Source organism: Silurus meridionalis, chromosome 8, assembly GCF_014805685.1.
Source record: "Silurus meridionalis isolate SWU-2019-XX chromosome 8, ASM1480568v1, whole genome shotgun sequence".
Classification (NCBI taxonomy): Eukaryota; Metazoa; Chordata; class Actinopteri; order Siluriformes; family Siluridae; genus Silurus; species Silurus meridionalis.
Window position 1 is genome coordinate 26,996,879 of NC_060891.1, and position 22,500 is coordinate 27,019,378.

At 40.8% G+C, this 22,500-nt stretch overlaps 1 protein-coding gene across 5 annotated transcripts in view; it reads left to right on the top strand.

Annotated features, from left to right (window-relative positions):
- Positions 1 to 22,500, top strand: part of arhgef10 (Rho guanine nucleotide exchange factor (GEF) 10) — an 82,029-nt gene that overhangs the window by 52,509 nt on the left and 7,020 nt on the right. For all 5 annotated transcript variants that reach the window (XM_046855334.1, XM_046855329.1, XM_046855332.1 and 2 more), the window contains 7 exons: positions 537 to 658; positions 1,629 to 1,715; positions 2,198 to 2,394; positions 3,246 to 3,403; positions 7,496 to 7,638; positions 10,153 to 10,327; positions 20,481 to 20,603. In XM_046855334.1, the coding sequence (XP_046711290.1) occupies positions 537 to 658; positions 1,629 to 1,715; positions 2,198 to 2,394; positions 3,246 to 3,403; positions 7,496 to 7,638; positions 10,153 to 10,327; positions 20,481 to 20,603 (1,005 nt within the window). The remainder of the gene's footprint in view (positions 1 to 536; positions 659 to 1,628; positions 1,716 to 2,197; positions 2,395 to 3,245; positions 3,404 to 7,495; positions 7,639 to 10,152; positions 10,328 to 20,480; positions 20,604 to 22,500) is intronic.

The window sequence follows — 22,500 nt, forward strand, 5'->3', positions numbered from 1 at the left end:
CTGAAGCTGTTCATTGGGAGTGACGACGATGGACAGTATTAGAAACAAGTTTATTAGAGGGACAGCACATGTAGGACGTTTTGGAGACAAGGTGAGGGAGGTGAGATTGAGATGGTTTGGACATGTGCAGAGGAGGGACATGGGGTATATCAGTAGAAGAATGTTGAGGATGGAGACACCAGGAAGGAGGAAAAGAGAAAGACCAAGGAGGAGGTTTATGGATGTGGTGAGAGACATGTAGGTAGTTGGTTTGATGTACAGATGTAGAACACAGGGGGGTATGGAGACGGATGATCCGCTGTGGCGACCTCTAATGGGAGAAGAGGAATAAGAAGAATTTTTTTTTTGTTTTTAAGACAAAATTAAACCGTACTGTACATGCACCCTAATTAAAATGAAAATTTTTGCTTTCCTATTGTATAAAAGCTAGCAGCTCAGCACATGCTAGCTATGTCTGAATTTACCTAACTTGTGTGTGTGTGTGTGTGTGTGTGTGTGTGTGTGTGTGTGTGTGTGTGTGTGTGTGTGTGTGACAGAGGAGAACAATATCCAGGGCTGGTTTATTGCAGATGATGATGGGAATCAGATTAAGAAGCAGAAACACCCACTGCTGCTGAAGCACATGCCTGTGGTCATGTCCAGACTGCAGGAGTTTAAGGTGAGCTTGTGCTGCTCACTTCTGGATTCTGATTGGTCAGAAGGTATTGATGAATGATGTTTGTTTTTAACATCTATGGAAGGAGTCTCCGATGTGTTCTTAGTCACATGATAGATCCTTCTGTACTCTATCACTCCTCCACTAAACCCTCCTCCTCTATGACTTCTCTACTTATTCTACCCATCCCCTACCACTCCTCCACTGATCCCTCCTCCTCTACCACTCCTCCACTGATCCCTCCTCCTCTATGACTTCTCTACTGACCCCTCCATCCTCTACCACTCCTCCACTGATCCCTCCTCCTCTATGACTCATCCACTGATCCCTCCATCCTCTAAGACTTCTCTACTGACCCCTTCATCCTCTACCACTCCTCCACTGATCCCTCCTCCTCTATGACTCCTCCACTGATCCCTCCATCCTCTACCACTTCTACACTGATCCCTCCTCCTCTACCACTTCTCTTCTAATCCATCCATCCTCTACCACTCCTCCACTGATCCCTCCTCCTCTACCACTTCTCTACCGATCCCTCCACTCCACTGATCCCATAACTTTCTAAACAGTTGAGTCTCTAGCAATCTTCAAACTTCATTGAGTGGTTTAAAAACTTATTTTCTCCTTTAAAATAAGTTTTAGTTTGATGATAATTTTAGTCTGAGATCCAGTTAACCAGCATTTGAATGTATTTTTTGATGAAGACTTTGTAAATGTAACCATAAATGGATAAAAGGTTTTATCTCATTCATTGAAATAATAGAATGTTGTAATTGTGGCAGGTTGCTGAGGTGTAAAAGGAAAAAAACACTTCAGGACATTGTGTTTTAGGAAATCAGTGTGGTTTTGGTAGCGTGGCTTCATCACACCATCTCGATGTTGATTAGACTCACTAATGGCACAACGTGTTGCTTAACTGCATGTGTACATACTGGATACATGTGTATAATAGATACATGGTCTGATTTGTCAGGTGGAGTGTGCAGTCCATAACCCAGAACCCTTAGTTAATAGCGAGAGCACAGCAGACGTCCCGGCGGTGGGACATGGCTGTGTTTGGGTAAGTTTATCTTTTAAAGTCTAAAAAGGGACTGGTTCCATTCCAGTTTCATTGAAAGACACCTTCCACGTCTTCCCATGGACACCCAGAGTTACTATATATAATATAATATATAGTGTGTCTCACGTGTAAAAACAAACAGCCTCTAGAGGCCGCTGTCATAACAACAGTGGAACAGAACCTGGAAAAACTATCAGTATGTATTTTTGCTCATAGCCGATAGTCGATAGTTCCAACAATCAACTATTGTCAACCTCAAAGAGATAGATTATCAAATACAGATATGATATAAGTAAAACATATATTTAAAATTACATTTTCAAAATATGTCTCTGGCATTGTTCAGTATTCGACTATAGTTTGGGGACCCAACTTTGGTTTATAGTCTGGAAGGGATTTTTAGTTGAAACTGCGACATTTGGCTGCCAAAGATGCAACACAACACTTGATTGTAATTCTTTGTTTGTTTGTTTTGTATTCAGGTGGCCAGCTGCACCAATCAGATGGCTCAGATCGCAGTCGTGGCCATGCAGAACACCAGCCCGAAGGTGACCGAGTGTTTCAACGTGGAGTCACGGATCCTCTGCATGACCTACGTACCTTCGGACGAACCCCTGGAGGACAGAGAGGGTCAGAGCTCAAACACACACACTGTGTGTGTGGGGATGGAGGAGGGCAGGTACAGCGTTGAATTTCCTGAAACGTAAAAATAAGTCGTACATCCTGATTTTTTACAAATCCTATCGTCATTGGGGCCAATAACGGGGGTGGAGCTTAAGCTGTATTTGATCAGCCAATCAAAAAGTTTGAGCATTAGCCTTCCTTGTTTTTACTTATAGGCTGTGTATTGGTTAGCATGACATTTCTGTTTCTAGTGACGATATCCAGCAACTTTAACTTGTGTTAACTTCTTCGTATGCTTTAGAAATGAGTTTATTAGAGGGACAGCACATGTAGGATGTTTTGGTGACAAGGTGAGGGAGGCGAGATTGAGATGGTTTGGACATGTGCAGAGGAGGGACATGAATTATATTGGTAGGAGAATGCTGAGGATGGAGCCACCAGGTAGGAGGAAAAGAGGAAGGCCAAGGAGGAGGTTCATGGATGTGGTGAGAGAAGACATGCAGGTAGTTGGAGTAAAAGAGGCAGATGTAGAGGTCAGGGTGGTATGGAGACGGATGATCCACTGTGGCGACCCCTAATGGGAGCAGCCAAAGAAGAAGAAGAAGAAGAACTTCTTCATATGCAGCATTGTCATGTTCTCGCCGTACATTAGGGGTTTCCTCTGTGTGCTTTGGGTTCTTCTTCAGTCCAAACAGCTGCATTGTTTTTGGAGAAGGTAGCTAAGTGGTTGAGATGTCTTTGGAATTAGAAGGTTGTGAGGGAAAATTGCAGAGTCACCAAACTGCCAGGGCTGAACCCTTGAGCCGGACCCCTAAGGAAGGCCCCTGAGCCCTCAGCCGCTAAGTTGAGTAAGTAAGATCGCCTCTGTATGAAATATAGTGTAACAGATTTGTCTCCATTCTGCAGCATCTCCGTCTACAAGAGCAGCCAGCGATCCAAGAAGATCCGACTGCAACACTTCTTCATGCCGGATAAAGCCGCTGTGACCTGTTTAGCTTATAAGAGTTCGTTTCTGTACGCTGGCCTGGTCAGCGGCTCCCTCGCCATCTACTCACGAGCCCAGGGTAAGTGCTCCGATTTCTACGGCGGATTTGACCTTTGACCTGGTGGCAGTACGGCTAAAATTAAACATGTTCATTTTAATTGTTGGCGTCAAAAATGCAGCAAATGGAGATGAGACAAGTTTACATCGAGTTAGAGGTAGCTGCTAGCTAGATACTTTTGGAATTATTATATAGGTGATAATATTTGAGGGAAATTGAGGCCTTTTACTGACTGGAATAGCTAATCCGTAGATTATGATCTGTTCACTTGCTAGCAAGATTGGCTTAATGTGTGCCTTGTCAAATCCGCTAACATTAACGATGCTAAGGCTGCTTTCTTTCGCAGTAAGATAGCTTTATTACAGCTTTTTCCTTTTTTGTGCCTGTTTCGGCGAAACTTCTCTGCAAATTATCATAATTTATTTTGCTTGATAGCAAATCGTTTTTTTGTTGTTGCTTTTTTAGCATCAAATATGCTAATGCTGTTCGCCAAAATCTTGTTGGTTATCAGGGTTTGAGGATCCGTTAATCTTTTACAGCTAGTCATGAAGCACATGTATTTACTGACTAGCATAGCTAATACCATCATGGATGAACTGCTGGCCATCCAAGCGACCCTTTTAAAGGTTTCGTCTTTTTAGCCTAACATGCTAACGTGTGACATGACCTTGAAATTTGTATTACTTCAAGGATAAATATTCGTACCCCTAATCATGTGACTGTCTTTTTTTGCGCATTAGCATAGCTAATGCTTTAATTTATTCTTTTAGTGCTAGTCAAATTGATCAGGAAGAGGTGTGTAACATAAAGCGCAATAACACAGGTACCTGAATCTTATATAAAAACTAATTTAATTGAGCATATGTTATCGTGACTAGCCGAAAGAAATCAGCTTCCCGTAAACACATTTTGTGACTGGAATAAAAATGGCAGGATGGAAAGAAACCTGTCGAGAGGAAGAGAGAGATAGAAAGAGAAAGAGTGGAAGAGAGAGGGATTAAAAATACTGCACACGGGGAAAAAACTTGGATGAACCTGCTAGGCCCTGAGCTGAACGTCTGTCACGTCCAGTCGCTTAGGGGGAAAACAGACAATGAGGGAAGATTTTCCATTTTTCCCGCTGTCTCAATCTTTCCATTATTCAATACATTTTGGAACAGATCGGAACGTTCCATTGGTTTGGGGGGGTTTGGCTTAGCGCTGTAATTCGGAGAGACACAGTTAGCATGATGACAAAGCGTAAAATTATTGCCACAGAGAACAGACTGGCTAACATGCTAATAAAAAAAAAATGAGCTCAGGGTTAACCTAAGCCCATTGCTAGCATGCTAGCATCACACAGGTAAAATACACAGTCTCAGAGTTTAGTGAGGCAAATTGCTAACATGCTAGTAAACCTCAATCTCAGGGTTTGGTGAGGTATATTGTTAGCATGCTAGTAAACCATAATCTAACGGTTTAGTCAAACAGATTGCTAGCATGCTAGTAGACCTCAATCTCAGGGTTTAGTGAGGTAGATTGCTAGCACGCTAGTAGACCTCAATCTTAGGGTTTAGTGAGGTAGATTGCTAATATGCTAGTAAACCTCAATCTCAGGGTTTAGTCAAGCAGATTGCTAACATGCTAGTAAACCATAATCTCAGGGTTTAGTCAAGCAGATTGCTAACATGCTAGTAAACCATAATCTCAGGGTTTAGTCAAGCAGATTGCTAACATGCTAGTAAACCTCGATCTCAGGGTTTAGTGAGGTAGATTGCTAACATGCTAGTACACTTTACTCTAGTAAGTTTAGTCAAAAAGATCTGATTATTTAATAAAATAATGATAATCGTTTGTGTGTGTGTGTGTGTGTGTGTGTGTGTGTGTGTGTGTGTGTGTGTGTGTGTGCGCGTCGGTCGGTGTCCTGTTGTTAAAATGATGGAAAACTTTGGGGATTTATTATATAACACCTTCATTCCGGGGTAAAAAGCGCAGAGGAACGTCGGGGAACCCCGCTGAGAGATGATGTAACGGCGGCTCTGAGTCATCACAACTTATTTTTAATGTCTGACAGAAGCCTAAGCACAGCGGGATTAGTGTAGAGAGAGACAAACAGGAGCACTGTACCACACACACACACACACACCCACTGTTTATGACCATAAACTAGGTCTTAGCATTACATCTTTCCTTCACTTAAACTAGGAGATCCAAACCTGTGCCTGTATGACCGTGCACAAAGCCAGGTTGAAGTGGAAGATCTCCTGCTATAGAACTCCAACCCTGTGAACGCTGATTGCACCTTTACTTACATCAGTACCTGACTTTACTTCCAGCCTTCTGTCTGAATGAATCTCCATAAAATCCCCAGAATTTTAGAGGAACATCTTCCCAGAAGAGTGGAGGTTATTATAGGAGTGAATGGAGACTAAATGTGGAATGGGATGTTCAAAAAGAAGCAAATAGCAATCTTATGGTAAGGTGTCCATAAACGTGACCATATAGAGTAGTTTCTCCTAAATATGAGAACCACGTCTGTTATGTGTGAGTGTGTGTGTAAGATGTGTGTATATATGTATATTTGTATATATGTATATTTATATTTATATTTATTTGGTCTTTTATGGATGCAGTGTTAACTGGAACTCGAAAAGGGTCAAAAGACCATTAAAATGATTTTACAATAAAAATCAATAAATCAGCATCGTATGGACACTAATGAGATTCTTGTATAGTTTATAATTTTAGTGGAAGCGGTAAAATTATTGATAAGATTATTTTTCGTGATCTGAAATCTTGTGTTCGTCCAATTAAATGCGTTTTCTTATCAGTCAAATGTCTCTACAAGGTCAAACATACGCAGGTTTTCTATGGACATTTGGTCCCCGGTAACATATAAACACACACACACATCTAAACACACACACACACACATCTTAACACACACACACACACACACACACACACACACACACACATTACAGACGTGTTTGAGATTAAACCAAGAAACAAAAGTGCCCTCTAATGTTGTATAAGTCTTAGCACATAGCTTTGTGTGATTTTGTGTGTGTGTGTGTGTGTGTGTGTGTGTGTGTGTGTGTGTGTAGGTGTGTAGGTGGTTGTGTTATGTAAGCAGTATGCCCAGAGTTGCACGAACTGAATGTAGATCAGTTTGAAGCAACCTAAGGCTAGATAGAAACAAGGACACTCACGCACACACACTTTATTAAGGACAGCACTATTTGTGTGTGTGTGTGTGTGTGTGTGTGTGTGTGTGTGTGTGTGTGTGTGTGTGTGTGTGTGTGTGTGTGTGTGTCCTTGTTTTATCTAGCTCTTTCTCTTTTTACTGCTCAGTAGAATGGAGTCAGTATGAAAGATTTATTCATTCCTGCGCACACACACACACACACACACACACACACACACACACACACACTTACACACACACAAAATGGTGTGTGTGTGTGTGTGTGTTTCTACCAAATGACTCCACAAGTATAATAAAAGGTAGTTGTAGGTGTATTGTGTGGAATTAATTAGCTAATTATTTTAAAGGAAGGTTCTCACCAGGATAGTAACACAAACGTGTGTGTGTGTGTGTGTGTGTGTGTGTGTGTGTGTGTGTGTGTGTATGTGTGTGTGTGAGTGTGTGTATGTGTATGTGTTTAAACAACACTTCACACTCAAGCTTTACCTTCTATAGTAAATCATCAACCGTTTGTTCATTCCCACACTATTGTGTGAACTGCCCATTATACAAACACACACACACACACACACACACACACACACACACCACCTACACACTGTCATCAAGCTTGCACTTATGGCCTTTGTGAATGTGATTTTTTTTTTATTTTTTATGTAGTGGGCTTTTAAACACAGCTATTTACATGAAGGCGATGATGATGATGATGATGAATATTGATGACTCATCATTATATATATATATATATATATATATATATATATATATATATATATATATATATATATATATATATATATATATATATATATATATATATATATATATATATATATATATATATATATATACATGTGTGTGTGTGTGTGTGTGTGTGTGTGAGTATATATTTAAAATCTGTATATATATTTCCCCTGTTTCTGTAGACGGTTCCTGGGATTCCTCCAGCGTGAGCTTGCTGAAGCTCGGGGTGCTCCCGGTGAAGGCCCTGCTGGCCGTCGGGGAGCGTGTCTGGGCCTCGTCTGGAGGACACGCCTTCATCATCGATGCTCGCTCACACACTGTAGAGGTAAACGACCGCCATGCGCTTCATCATGCCCTGGTTTCAATGTTGCACTTGATTTTTCTAAGGATTTAAAGCTGCAAGGAGACAAAAACCACTCAGAGATCATTCAGCATGAGCTTGCTGTACATTATACTTATTAGAAATCATCATCTGTTTGATCATATAGATCACCAGTATAGAATGGAATGCACCTGAGGGAATAAAGGAGGTGTGGCCTATGTGCCTGTCAGTCTCAGTAAAGAATTTGTGGCCTATGTGCCCGTCAGTTTTAGTGAAGGAGGTGTGGCCTATGTGTCTGTCAGTCTCAGTGAAGGAGGTGTGGCCTATGTGTTTGTCAGTTTCAGTGAAGGAGGTGTGGCCTATCTGCCTGTCAGTCTTAGTGACTAAGGTGTGGCCTATGTTTCTGTTAGTCTCAGTAAAGGAGATGTGGCCTATGTGCCTTTAAGCTCTAGTGAAGAAGGTGTGGCCTATGTGTCTGTCAGTCTCAGTGAAGGAGGTGTGGCCTATATGTCTGTAAGCTCTAGTAAAGGAGGTGTGGCCTATAGGCCTGTCAGGCTTAGTGAAGGAGGTGTGGCCTATGTTCCTGTCAGTCTCAGTGAAGGTCATTTCATTAATGTTTATATTTGTCTATGTCTTACAGAGGAACACTTTTTGCCCCAGCACTTTTTCCCACCTCCTTCCAACATTTTTGGAAATGTGGAAAATCACAGTATGGCTTCTGGTATGACTTCTGGTATGACAGGTTTGACTTTGTTAAGACAAAGTACTCTTTCTGTCCCATCCTGCTGATCATGCTGATGTTGTTGCTACACAATGTTATACTGAAAACGGGTTCTTGTGACTGTGAGAAATCGATTTGCGAGAGACTGCTCACATTGCAGTACAGCACAGTAAAATTCCATCTGTCTGATCAGACGACAGCTCAATTGGAGAAGGTTTCAGACGCAGCACTGTTCAATTCCCTCGTAGCGCAGATGCAGCAGAAAATGTATTACTGTGGAGCAAGGTTTAAAACCAGACGCAGTATCATGCCATGTTTGGCTTCCTGAAAGCATTCACTGCTTCAGAGCTGTGTGTATGACTTCATTGCTGATGAGATCACACATGCAAAACTGTTTCTCTTTCTTTTTCTTTTCCTTGCAGCATTTCTCTAACTCTTTGTGCACCCGAGGGACTGAGAAAATGCTGAAGCTGAACTAATTATAACTGGGGTGATGAATCAGACTCATTATGGGGTCTTTAGCTGTGTGTGCACATGGTTGGAGTGGGGGTTGGTAAGCTCATGTGGCTGTCAGTTCAAGGAGGTGTGGCTTTTGTGTTAGTCAGTCTTACTAAAGGAGGTGTGGCTTATGTGGCTGTCAGTTCAAGGAGGTGTGGTTTATGTGGCTGTCAGTCTTAAAAAAGGAGGTGTGACTTATGTGGCTGTCAGTCCAAGGAGGTGTGGCTTGTGTTAGTTAGTCTTAATAAAGGAGGTGTGGCTTATGTGTCTGTCCTAATGAAGGAGGTGTGACTTATGTGGCTGTCAGTCTTAATGAGAAAGGTGTGGCATATGTGGCTGTCAGTCTTAATGAAGGGGTTGTGGCTTATGTGTTGGTCTTAATAAAGGAGGTGTGACTTACGTGGCTGTCAGTCTTTATGAAGGAGGTGTGGCTTATGTGGCTGTCAGTTTTGATAAAGGAGGTGTGGCTTATGTGTGAGTCGGTCTTAATAAAGAAAGTGTGGATTATGTGGCTGTAAATTTAAGGAGGTGTGGCTTATGTGTGAGACAGTCTTAATAAAGGAGGTGTGACTTATGTGGCTGTTAGTCCAAGGAGGTGTGGCTTATGTGTTATTCACTCTTAATAAAGGAGGTGTGGCTTATGTGTCTGTCCTAATAAAGGAGGTGTGACTTAATGAGGGAGGTGTGGCATACGTGGCTGTCAGTCTTAATAAAGGAGGTGTGGCTTATGTCTGAGTTAGTCTTAATGAAGGAGGTGTGGCTTATGTGTTAGTCAGTCTTAATGAAGGAGGTGTGACTTATGTGGCTGTCAGTTTTGATAAAGGAGGTGTAGCTTATGTGTGAGTCGGTCTTAATAAAGGATGTGTGGCTTATGTGGCTGTCAATCCAAGGAGGTGTGGCTTATGTGTGAGACAGTCTTGATAATGGAGGTGTGGCTTATGTGGCTGTCAGTCCAAGGAGGTGTGGCTTATGTGTCTGTCCTAATGAAGGAGGTGTGACTTATGTGGCTTTCAGTGTTAATGAAGGAGGTGTGGCTTATGTGGCTGTCAGTCTTAATAAAGGAGGTGTGGCTTATGTGGCTGTCAGCCTTAATAAAGGAGGTGTGGCTTTTTTGCCTGATGAAGGAGGTGCGGCCTCCTTTAAGTGTCAGCCACAGTTAAGGGGGCATGGCTTTTGGGTCTTTCAGTCCTAAGTAGGGAGGCGTGGCCCGTATCAGTCTGTAATTCTTTGATAAAGTAATGCTAATTAATAATAAAATGAGCACAGCTTTAAACCTGCTCATCCCGTGTGTTCTACAGCACCAGCTGGAGGTGCATCAGGAGGAGGGAATGGTCGTGTCCCAAATGGTGGTAGCAGGAGTGGGCATCTGGATCGCCTTCAGCTCGGGTTCCACACTCCGCCTGTTTCACACTGAGACGCTGGAGCACCTGCAGGACATCAACATTGCTACACCTGTCCACAACATCCTCTCAGGTAAACCCACTCTCCCACCCAACACACACACACACACCTCACAGTGGAAATATATTGTTTTATTCCACTTACACAACAGCTTTATTTCTGTTTGGTATGAAGCTCTAAAACTGGAGAATCTTTCCATAAATGTTGAAACATATCTGTTTTAATGTTAGCTTTAATACACACCTGTCAAAAACCTCATCTTCAGTAAACAAACCTGCTCATCTTCACCAGGTAACACACATTCGGCTGAACAGCAGCAAATCAACCCACACTCTTTATTCCAGACCACGCAAATTACACACTTAGGTCATGTAATCGTATAAACACACTCAAGCACACACACCATATCATTTCTCCTTCAGGCATGTATCATGACATCATACAATTTGTGGGTGTGTCATGTGTTGGTCTTTTAAGGTGTTTTAGGATTCGCAGGAAACTTCCAGTTTGCTCACGAGTCACTGCAGAGCTTCAAGGTGACGCAGTGATTTCATGTTCTTTTTCGATTTGCTGAATTTTTTTTCACAAGTGTGTGTGTGTGTGTGTGTGTGTGTGTGTGTGTTTTGAGGAAGTGGGTTTGAGATGATATCATTGGCTTGGCCCCTTCTTTTGTTAAGCTGTATTGTAATCTCTGTGTGTGTGTGTGTGTGTGTGGGTGTATGTATGGGTGTGGTGTTTGATGAGTAAGCAGTAATTCTGGTCTTCAATTCCATTCTCACGTTATTATCTCTGGAGGTTTCAACCATATGTTACTCTGGTTCGAAAACATTATAATGAAGAATAAGTGCTAATAATAATAATAATAATAATAATAATAATTATTATTATTGGTGCTAGGGGTATAGCGGTATTATAAAATATTATTTTATATATTATTTAACCAAGCAGACATTTTATTTAAAATTGTTTTAAAAATGTAAACTGTTGAGGATCGCAAATGTTAATAATAAAAAACTGCATTAATATAAAAAAACAAGCAATATTATGTTTTAGTACTAGCTAATGTTGCTTGTACTAAAAATAGTGTCTGTCTGTCTGTCTGTCTGTCTGTCTGTCTGTCTGTTTACTAATCTGTCAGTCTGTATTTCTGTCTGTCTAGTGTCTATCTATCTATCTATCTATCTATCTATCTATCTATCTATCTATCTATCTATCTATCTATCTATCTATCTATCTATCTATCTATCTCTGTCTGTCTGTCTGTCTGTCTGTCTATCTATGTTTACTGGTCTCGCTGTCTTTTTGTCTCTCTGTCTGATGTTGCTTGTCCTTAAACTAGCATTTATCATGATGAAACATTAGACAGCTAGCTAAAGTTAGACAGGATGTTGTTGCTAGCTAGTGATCGTCGCTAACCAGATCTCTGTAGTGACTAAAATCAGTGTAAAATTTGGATATTTGGAGCCGCTGGTATTAAACTGAGCATCACTCATGGAAACTAGCATGTCTGAGCTTTGTTGTAAGGCAGTTTGGTTCGGGCTGAATTAGCATCAGGACACCTGTCTACTGAATAATAATAATAATAATAATAATAATAACAATAATAATAATAATAATAATAATGTGCCGTTACTAATCAATTGTGTTCTGATTTTTCGAAGCTGAAGCTCGAGTTTTGGCCAAAAGGCTTTGTGACAGCTGCCTGTGTGGGAGACGTGTCATGCCAGAGATTAGATGTGATACGTGGGCGTGTGCACGTGCCTGTTACGTGTACGTACAGGATTGTCACGTGCTTCGTACAGCGTTTCTGTGATTTAACTGTCGCTATAGTAGCGATAAATGCGTTCGAACAGGGAACCCAGGACTGTTTTCCAGACTGCCGCTGTCGCTGTTATGGAAAATAATCAACCTCTCGATTGTCACCAATCAGATTTGAGGATTTATATGTGGAAAGTCATTTCGATTAAAAGCGACGGCACACGCAAACAATATCGGATTAGAGAACGTCTCCTGTAAACAGTCCACCGAATCTTTCAGTCGGAATGATTTTAATCGCAATGACAAAAAAGTGTACATGTAAACGTGGCTAGAGTGAAAATAATGAGATCAAAGTGAAATTTGAATGAGCGAGAATAAAGTGAGATCAAAGTGAATGAGATGGGAGTGTAAGATAAATCAGAGTGCGTGAGATAAAGGTAAGATCAGAGTGTGTGAGATAAATGTGAGATCAGAGTGTGTGAGATCAGAGAGTGTGAGTTAAATGTGAGATCAGAGAGTGTGAGATAAAGGTAAGATCAGAGTGTGTGAGATAAAGGTGAGATCAGAGTGTGTAAGATAAAGGTGAGATCAGATTGTGTGAGATAAAGTGAGATCAGAGTGAGATCAGAGTGTGTGAGATAAAGCTGAGATCAGAGTGTGTGAGATAAAGGTGAGATCAGTGTGTGTGAAATAAAGGTAAAATTAGAGTGAAAGACATAAAGGTGAGATCAGTGTGAGATCAAAGTGAGCATCCTGTAGATTAAAACATAGCCACATGATGAACTCTAAACTTTATACTTTTCATTGACTGCTAATCAAATCCGTGTTGTGCAGTTCTGAGATGTAATGATTTGTCAGGACAGGTTCAGATCCCCTTCATTAAAGACGTTGAGGTATGTGTGCTCGTCCCTGAGCTGTGTCCCTGCTTGTCTCGCAGCAACTCCAGAACATTATCAGGGCTCAAAAGACAGGAAGTAACCTGATGAGTGCCTGCAGTTCATTCCTGAGCAGAGACTGACTTTACTTCCAAATCCATGTGGAAAAAACGTCACTGCCAATTTTTTTCCTCTAGTAACAGTTTTATATGTACACTTTCAGAGATATTGATTATTTAACTGTACCATTGTTTGTCTTTGGAGTGTTGAACTTAAAAATGCATCTATAATACGCTGTAGGACCAAATGTATTGGGACACCTGACTTTTCCAGCCATATGTGGTTCTTCTCCAAACTGTTACCACAAATTTAAAGCCACACAATTGTGTAGGAAGTCTTAGAATGCAGCAGCATGGATTGTGTTTCTTCTTTTGAACTACAAGACTCCAACCCCCTGTCCACAAAACCAGCACCAAGAAGATCTGCTTTCCATGGGTTTGAAGTGGAAGATCTTCTTGCTATAGAGCTCCAAACCTAAACATGATGAATGTGAACATCGACTGCACCCCAGGACTTATTATAACAGTAAATAGGGACTAAATGTAAAATGTTCAAAAAGAAGCACATACTAATGTGATGGTTAAGGATGTATAGTATGGATCTTGCCATCTTAAATCATTTTTAACCAGAGCGACTTCTCTCATTGTACTACTGAGCAGCTATGGGGTTAAGGGCCTTGCTCAGGGGCCCAGGAGTGGGATTTAACCTCATGACCTACAGATCCAAAGTTCAATCTACCGCCTTCCAAATTTCACTTGATGAGCTCTTAGAAGCCATGAGCAAACATTAAAGGACTTAATTTAAGCATCTTTGAACAAACTAGTTATAGATCCATACGTGAAACCAGAAATCCAGAAACCCTAGAAGATAATGGTGTATTGGACCTGATATGGTTTGTATTTAATTACCATCCAAAGTCCCACCTGAAGCTCCAGAATGACCTGCTGCATCTGCATCTGTCAAAAATGATTTGACGTCCATTAAAGTGCCGTCAAACGGTTTGTTTTAAAGCTTCTAATGGCTCTTTTTATTATCCCTGCATTAATGCAGTGCTGTTGTAGGAGGCTGAAAGGCTTTTAGATGTTTTATTTGCTAACCTTTACCTCATGGGTTGACCCGAGATATAAGGACGTCATTCGCATTGAGAAAGGAGTAGGATCAGGCTTCAAAAGCACAGCGTGATATCTTGTGATGTTTCTCTAATACATTATACGGGCAAAAGGTTGTGGACACCTGAGCGTTAGATTGGTTTGTGTTTTTCTTTGAACAAACAATTCCACTTTTATTTCCCGTTTGGTGTTAATAATAACTTCCCTTCTTCTGGGAAGATGTTCCACTAGATTTTTGTGGGGATTTGTGGAGATTAATTCATCCACAATTGTGTTAGTAAAGTCAGGTACTGCTGCAGGTGAGGTGAGGAGGTCTGGGGTGCAGTCATTGTTCACATTTATTCATGTTTATTAGGGGTTTATAGCACTATAGCAGGATATCTTCTACTCCAACCCAGGTAAAACCTGAAGTTCGTGGAGCTGGATTTGTTCAGAGGGACATTGTCATACAGGTTTGGGGTAAAATTTTATCCTGCAGCATACAAAGGATGAAGTTTTACCACAATATAAACACAATATAGAACCAGAATACATTTACATTTCTAGCATTTGGCAGACGCCTTTATGCAGAGTGACTTGGTAACGAAGCAGTTGAGAGTTAAGGGCCTTGCTCAAGGGCCCGTCTGTGGCAGCTTGGTGGTGTTGAAATTGATCCAACCAGATCCAAAGCCCAATGTGTCCAATTAACCACTAAGATACCACCTCTCATCCCGATATCGGTGACCACCAGTGTTGCTAATGTTTGGGTGGAACAGAAATTATTTCCCTACAGTGGAGGGAAATGGAGTCCTGCCATTCTTGGGCCCTTGAGCAAGGCCCTTAACTGTCTGTCGTCCAGGTCTGCTGTGACCCTGCGCTCTGACCCCAGCTGTGATATATGATGAAAGACTTTTACTCTGCATGTGACAAATAAATGCGTCTGTTCTATTTGGTTCTATCAGCAATGCCGTGAATGACTCAGCAGTCCCTGGCCTTTGACTCGGCCATACTCGGTGCGAGTGTAGGCTTTTAGTGAGCGAGTGGTTTTGTCACCGTTGGCCTAAATACTCACCCATGTGTGCAGCCACGCAGCAAACAAACAACAGCCTGCTGAAACGATGATGCATCATTTCTCCCCCTGATCCATGACTTCAATCCAGAGAGATTAGAACAGCCAACAAGAACAGCCTTTTGTTTGTCAAATTCACATTCCAGCAGAGTGAAATCTCTTCCTTGGTACTGATATCTCAGCTTGTTATGAAGCTGGGGTCAGAATGCAGGATTAGCCATGATACAGCCCCCCTGGAGCAGAGAGGGTTAAGGGCCTTGCTCAAGGGTCAAACAATGTGCAGCTTGGCAGTGCTGGGACTGGAACCCCTGACATTCTGATCAGTAACACAGAGCCTCACCTGTTGAGATACCACTCTTGACTACTTTTGTCCGAAGCTTCGACAGGAAGAAATGTTGAGGTTATTGCAAACTATGTGGTTATTAGGAGTGTATTCATAATTGGAGTTTATTTAGTTTTCAAGACTGCTATCGATGTAAGAAACTGTGAAGTAGGAAGTGATTCATGTGGTCATGTTTGTATGATGTTAAGTCTCATTAACTTAATTACTGTAGTTCCTTTTTGAAGTTCACATCAGGTTCTACTCAGAGGCGTGGATGTTCTGTCAGAAGTTTAGAAACACCAAGTCTTTTATGGTTTTTGAGAGAAACATAAATGTTCCTTTTGTTTCTTTGCAACGATCTCAGTAAAAGCCAAAAAGACTTGGACTATGAATGAAGACTGGAAGAAAGTTCTGTGGAGTCCAAATAGGACATTTTTGTCTTTAACAGCAGAACTTGTGTAAGACGGAGAAACATTAGAAAAGATGTGATCAGACTCCCTCACCCCCACAGTCAAACATGGAGGTGGAAACATAATGGATTTCTTAATGGAGCCGGAAAGGTTAGAGACATATTTTGGGTGAAATGAACCAACATGGCAACCATTCCATACTTCAACACCACGCAGTTCTCATTGGAACCGAATTGTCCATGCGACAAGACGATGCCGGATACGAAGCGTACGTCCGAGCTCTGTAGGCGTTATTTAGTCGTCTGGAGTTTTCTCGATCATGGAACGACCTGCCCAGTCACTGCACCTAAATCCTATTGATCTGCTCTGGGAAGAACAAGAAAACTCCAATTAGTGAGGAACACATTCTGCAAATTTTACACGAGATACAGCAAAGAATTTCAGCTGAATGTTTGGAGAAACGAAGTGTCTGCATGCTGCGAGTGTGTAGAGCTGTTCTTCAAGCTAAGGGAGGATTTTCAATGAAAATAAAGTGGAACATCTGGATGTTTATGTATTTGTTTGGTCAACTAACCAAAATGAACATGCGGGTGACTTTTAAAATAAAAAACATAGATGACTCAGCGGTTTCAAACTTGCGACAGGACGGATGGAGAAGTATTTCTTCTAATCAAACTAACAATTAGTGTGAAACTGTGACCACATACACAACCAAGTTTTAGTTCACTAACACTAGATCTTTGTGTAATATATTCTCCTTCTCTGATTCCTTTCAGGCTTTTTTAAATAAAGTAGTCTGTTTCTTCTCTGCCGCACCCCAAGACATGACCCAGCACCATTTGGTCTCTGAGCATGAAAGAGATCAAAGCTTTTATTGCGGGCTTGGAGACGGTTGGAGACGGACCCTGGGTGTGTTGATATTGGTCCGAGTTTACGTAGGAGTTCGGGAAATCCAAATATTATGGAGCGTAGCGAAAGATGGCCCAGGATACAGAGATTCTTTGTGTCGTTCTGCAGATTTCTTGCTGACTCAGGAGAAGCACAAATATTTCTCCAGTCAAGCACCAAAGAACAGAGCTGCAATAGTGGGCTGATGAAGTATGGAGATACTGTACAGTTACAGTCATCACTAAGCGAAGTCGAGCTGTTCTTAGAGAACTTTTAATCCTGAAAAAACTCTTCACATTGAAATTGTGTAACCAATATGTAGAAAAACTCGATTCCAGTTCCTGACCGTCTTTATGTCAATTATATGTTACGGATTTGAGGCAAAAAACGTCGTCGACTTTTCTTCCGCTCTTCTATTCGCCTTCTTTCCATGTGAACGCCAGTCTGTGTATTTCTGTGGCTTTCCCGAAATGAACACACTGCAGAAAGCTGAATCTATTTTTTGCCTTCGGCGGATTTCACGACTCAGAAACACCATCTGATAGCGCAGGCCAGAGACTTTATAAATATTCATCTGCTAGCAGAATATTGAAAAGCCAAGCTGTGTGTGGATTTTTTCCCTCTTTTTAGCTCTGTCTGGATGTAGCTTTTCTCGGGACAAAAAGCATTAGGACACCTGATTTCTCCATCCATGTGTGGTTCTTTATCAAACTGTCAAAAGCACACAATTGTATAAAACATCTTTGTGCAGGAGCATGAAATTTTCCCCTCCTATTGAACTACAAGACCCAGACCTGTTCCAGCATGACACAAAATGCACAAAGACAGCTCCATGAAGTTAGACTTGTACATGGGTTGGAGTGAAGATCTCCCGCTATAGAGCTTCAACTTGAAAGAATATTTCTCATTTCTAATTTTTTACACTTTTCTGATCGAGTGACTGGGGGGAAAAAAATTTCCAGACGATTGTTAGCAATTAACTGCATACTGAAAGCACCACTGAGAGTCGTGACGTGTTAAAAAGCGTCGCAAGCGCCGGCCTTCATGTATACATAAAGCGTGAAAGAATCCTTTTATAGCTTTTTTTTCCTTTTCACTCTACACTCTTTTCAACGGTGTTTCTTTCTCTTGCCAGCTGCTCTAGACGGTCTTCGTGTTCCACGTGAATGAGCAATGGGGTAAAAAAAAAAACGTGTGACTCTCATTTAAAGTCGCAGCGTCGTTAAACGAGCACGAGCGATTACCCAGTACCTATTCACGATCCTTCACAGTGAAACCTTTGTCACGTAGACTGTTCATGGCTGTTTGCTCTTTTTCGCTCGAGCGTCGTTCCCATGGTCGAGCTAACGATCTGTGAGATGCAAGACGAGTTTCCTCTAATGACGAGATCCTGACCACCAACGGTCCTCGTGTTGCACAACCGGCTGGCGCTCTGCTGACTGATTTGTGGTTGATGAGGAAGGGTGAAGTGGGAGGACAGTCACATTTACGGTTTGCAGTTTGAGGACTTTTTGCTCCACAGAGCAGCCGTAGAATAAACGATCCACACATTTTGTGGTGTTTCTGTATGGTTTCCACAGCATGGCATTTTCATATCTTTCCTTTTCAGGTTGATTATTTTGTTTATTTGCACTGAAGTGAAACAAAGACTTGTGTGATTTTGGATAAATATTAGATATTTAGATATTACAAGATATTTAGATATGGGATAAATTCACAAACATTTCAGGTTGAAGCAAAGTATCACCGGCTGTGTGGTCTGGAACTGCTTACTAGCCAGTGGCAGCTATTGCATTATTTATTTCAAACTATTTATTTGTCCCGGTTTTTACCCTAAGAATTATAGTGACCGATGTTACATTAGTGTAATCGTGTCTACATTTATATTGAAAAGGTTTTTTCTCTCCATTGTTAGTACAATTATTCTATTTACCATCACAGGGTTGAGGGAGAAGGAGGCGGGGCTTGCAGGCTGGGTCAAGATATTATAGTAAATGTTCTGCGTAAATCATTCGTATGTCTGTTTTAATGTAAAATTTCCACAGTTTAACGAATGTCATATGGCGTATTTGTAACTGTAACATAGCAACATTGAATTTTGTGAACTCTTACGTAAGTTCCTCAGTGTACAGAAAACACCAGAATACTATGCTATATCAATTTTTGGGAAATTCGCCAAAAAGGAAAGAGGCAGGAATGGAAAAACACCGCATGACTTTAGTTTCATTGATCTTTGACCTTAAAATAGAAAATGAGGAAGCTTTAGAAGGTCTACAAAAAAATGGGGCACTTTTGGTTCAGTTTTATGTTACAGTTACTAAGACATCTGCTTGCATTTTTTTGTGGATTTGCCTTATGCAGTTCTTCCTCAAACTTTTGAAGACACACAGTTGTGTAGGACATCTACAAATCCAGTAGCATGAAATTTACCTTCACTTGAACTTCAAGACCCAAACCTGCTCCAGCATTAAAAAAGTCACAAGATTTACTTTACATGGGTTAGAGTGGAAGATCTCCTGCTATAGAGTTCCAACCATACTGAAAACCTTTGGATGAATGTGAACTCTGACTGCACTCAAGGCCCCTCACCTCACCTACATCAGTACCTGACTTTACATTAATCCTTGTGGCTGAATGAATTTCTACACAAATCTCCACAAAATCCAGAGGAACATCTTTCCAGAAGAGTGGATTTTATTATAACAGGAAATGGGGACTAAATGTGGAATGAGACATATCCCAAGCACATATCAATGTTATGGTCAGGTGTGTACACACGTGTAGTGTAGCCATGTAGTGTAGTTTCTCCTAATATACTTGGTATGTTATGGATGCAGCTTTGACTGGAAAACGAAAAGGGTCAAAACACATCTGTTTAAATTTTTTCAAAATAAAAATAATTTAATCAGCATTTCAGGGATGTTATAGACACTAATATGATCCACAAACTTAAAAACTTGTAATCTATTTGCTCAACATATTTCCTTTGGTTCACGTTTTTTCCAGGAGAATTCCTTTTTCATTTAATTCCATAATTAAAGAGGCATCCGTTTCTTTTGTGGAGATGTTTTTGGCAGGCTTTCCTCTGTGTGAGGTTACTCCTTCATTACAGCAAATGCTGGAGTTACAAAAGGTTGCTTCATGCCTTATAATGAAACTTTAGTCCAGTTCAATGAAAAGCGTCTGGGTGAGAGTTGGTTGGTGAGAGTTTTCATTTGTTTTCGGCTCTCTTCCTCTTTCTTTTCTTTAAAACTAAAGCCAGGAATGAGAAGTCCTTTTCTCATTTCTCTCACATTGACAGAGCGGGAGAGAGAGACTCAGGGTGCAGTTTCCCTGGAAACCAACTCTCTATCACCATAGCAACATACCCACACATGCTCTTAGAGCCAAGTTCCTCCTACACGGCCCGGCTCGAGAGATCGGTGCAGTTTAGATTAAACTGCTTTTTCGAGAAAAGTTTTTTCGTTTGTTGCTTCTGAGTTCTGGTGAAAATCAGAGGTCTAGTCCAGCTTTACAGAAATCAGGGTTTAGATTTAGCATCCAGTAGTGAGAAACCTTGACTCAGAAGGAAACCTGTGCTATTCTGAGAGACTCCAGACTCTCGTTATGAGTCACTGTTTCTCCATTACACTTTACAGAAACTGGGAAGAAACAGTCCTCAATGTGTTGATGATCTTCTGGAGTATCAGGGCCGTCTATTAATTTGTATTTTATAATTTTTTAATTATTTAGAATTGTTTTTCTTCTCTGTCCAGGTCATCAGCGGGTCTCCGTGAGCAGCCTGCTCGTTTGTCACGGCTTACTGCTCGTAGGGACGAATCTCGGGGTGACGGTTGCCCTGAGCGTCCCTCGGCTGCAGGGCATCCCCAAAGTCACAGGTGCGTATTAATTTCATACTTTAATCCATGCTGATCGTGTCATCTAGCCTAAACTAATAAAGTCACTTTCCTTAGTTAAGCCCCAGACAGAAGCTTCCTGATTGGTCAGAAATCACAGTTTTTAGGTCACGTTTTATTTGTTTATTTTTTTATTAGTTGCATAACACGACCCTGATTTAAAACCCTGTGTTATGCTTTCAAAAGCCCACGCTGTCTGTAATTCCCTCAACGCTAGAGTTGCTCGAGTCATGATTAAACACCAGATCTTCAGCACATGGTGCAATAACACTGAAGGCCAGTTTTCACCCAGAACTACAAACTCTGACTTTCACTTGCCCCTGCTTGACACTGAGTGGTGGAACTTAGCTATTTATAATAATGTACACACTATCATTCATCAATTAACAGTTCTGCATTTCAGCACCCATTACTGAACAGCTCACCTCAACAGTGATAACACTATAATGAATGGACATTGGTACTGAGCATGAATCTGGTTCCTCTCAAGGTTTCATCTTGATACAATCATAGGAAGTGTTTTCTTGCCAATGTCTCCACATAAATTTTATAATTTATTTATCTCTGTGAAGCTGCTTTGGGAAAATGTCCATTGTTATACAAATAAAACAACTAAATTGTGACTGTGGCAAAGAAAAACTCCTTGAGATGGAATGAGAAGGAAACCTTGTGAGAAACCAGATTCAAAAGGGAACTCTATCTATCTATCTATCTATCTATCTATCTATCTATCTATCTATCTGTCTGTCTGTCTGTCTGTCTGTCTGTCTGTCTGTCTGTCTGTCTGTCTGTCTATCCATTCATCCAAATATCCATCCCTCTATCCCTCCATCCAAATATCCATCCATCCATTCATCCAAATATCCTTCCATATATCACTTTATCCAAATATCCATCCATCCATCCATCCATTCATCCAAATATCCTTCCATCTATCACTTTATCCAAATATCCATCCATCCATCCATCCATCCATTCAAATATCCTTCCATCTATCACTTTATCCAAATATCCTTTCATACATCCATCCATTCATCCAAATATCCTTCCATCTTTCACTTTATCCAAATATCTATCCATCCATCCATCCATCCATTCATCATTCATCCAAATATCCTTCCATCTTTCACTTTATCCAAATATCCTTTCATCCATCCATCCATCCATCCATCCATCCAAATATTCTTTCATCTATCACTTTATCCAAATATACACTTTTCATCTAAATGTCCATCCATCCACCATCCATTTATCTATCCAAATATCCATCCATCCATCTATCTAAATATCCATCAATCCATCTCTCCCTATATTTGAATATCTATCTTTCCATCCAAATATCCATCTATTCATTATCCATCTATCTATCTAAATATCCATCCATCCATCACTACATCTATCCAAATATCTATCTCTCCATCCATCCATCTATCTATTGAATTATCTATCCATCCATCCCTCCAGCTAAATATCCATTTTTCCATCCAAATCCCCCTTTCATCATAGCTCCATCATTGAGTTTCTCCTTGCCACTGTCTCCATTCACTTCAATTGAGTTTGATTTGTAGATGAATTCTCAGATTTGTACCAAAGCAGCTTTACAGTAATAAATCGGTTATAAAATTTTAATTTACAAGTTAGTGCCTATATATCTTTTTTTAATGATCAAGCCAGTGGTGATATTGGCAAGTCAAAACTTCCTGAGATGTTATAAGGAAGAAACATTTTTGGGGACCCACACCCAAAACAGAACCCGTCCTCAACCTCAACACCGAATGTCCTTCCAATATAATTCCATCATTTCTGAGGTCATCAACTGTTCACTGATGGACACTTGAGTGTAAAAATGTTCATGGTAATTGGATCAAACCGTCCACAC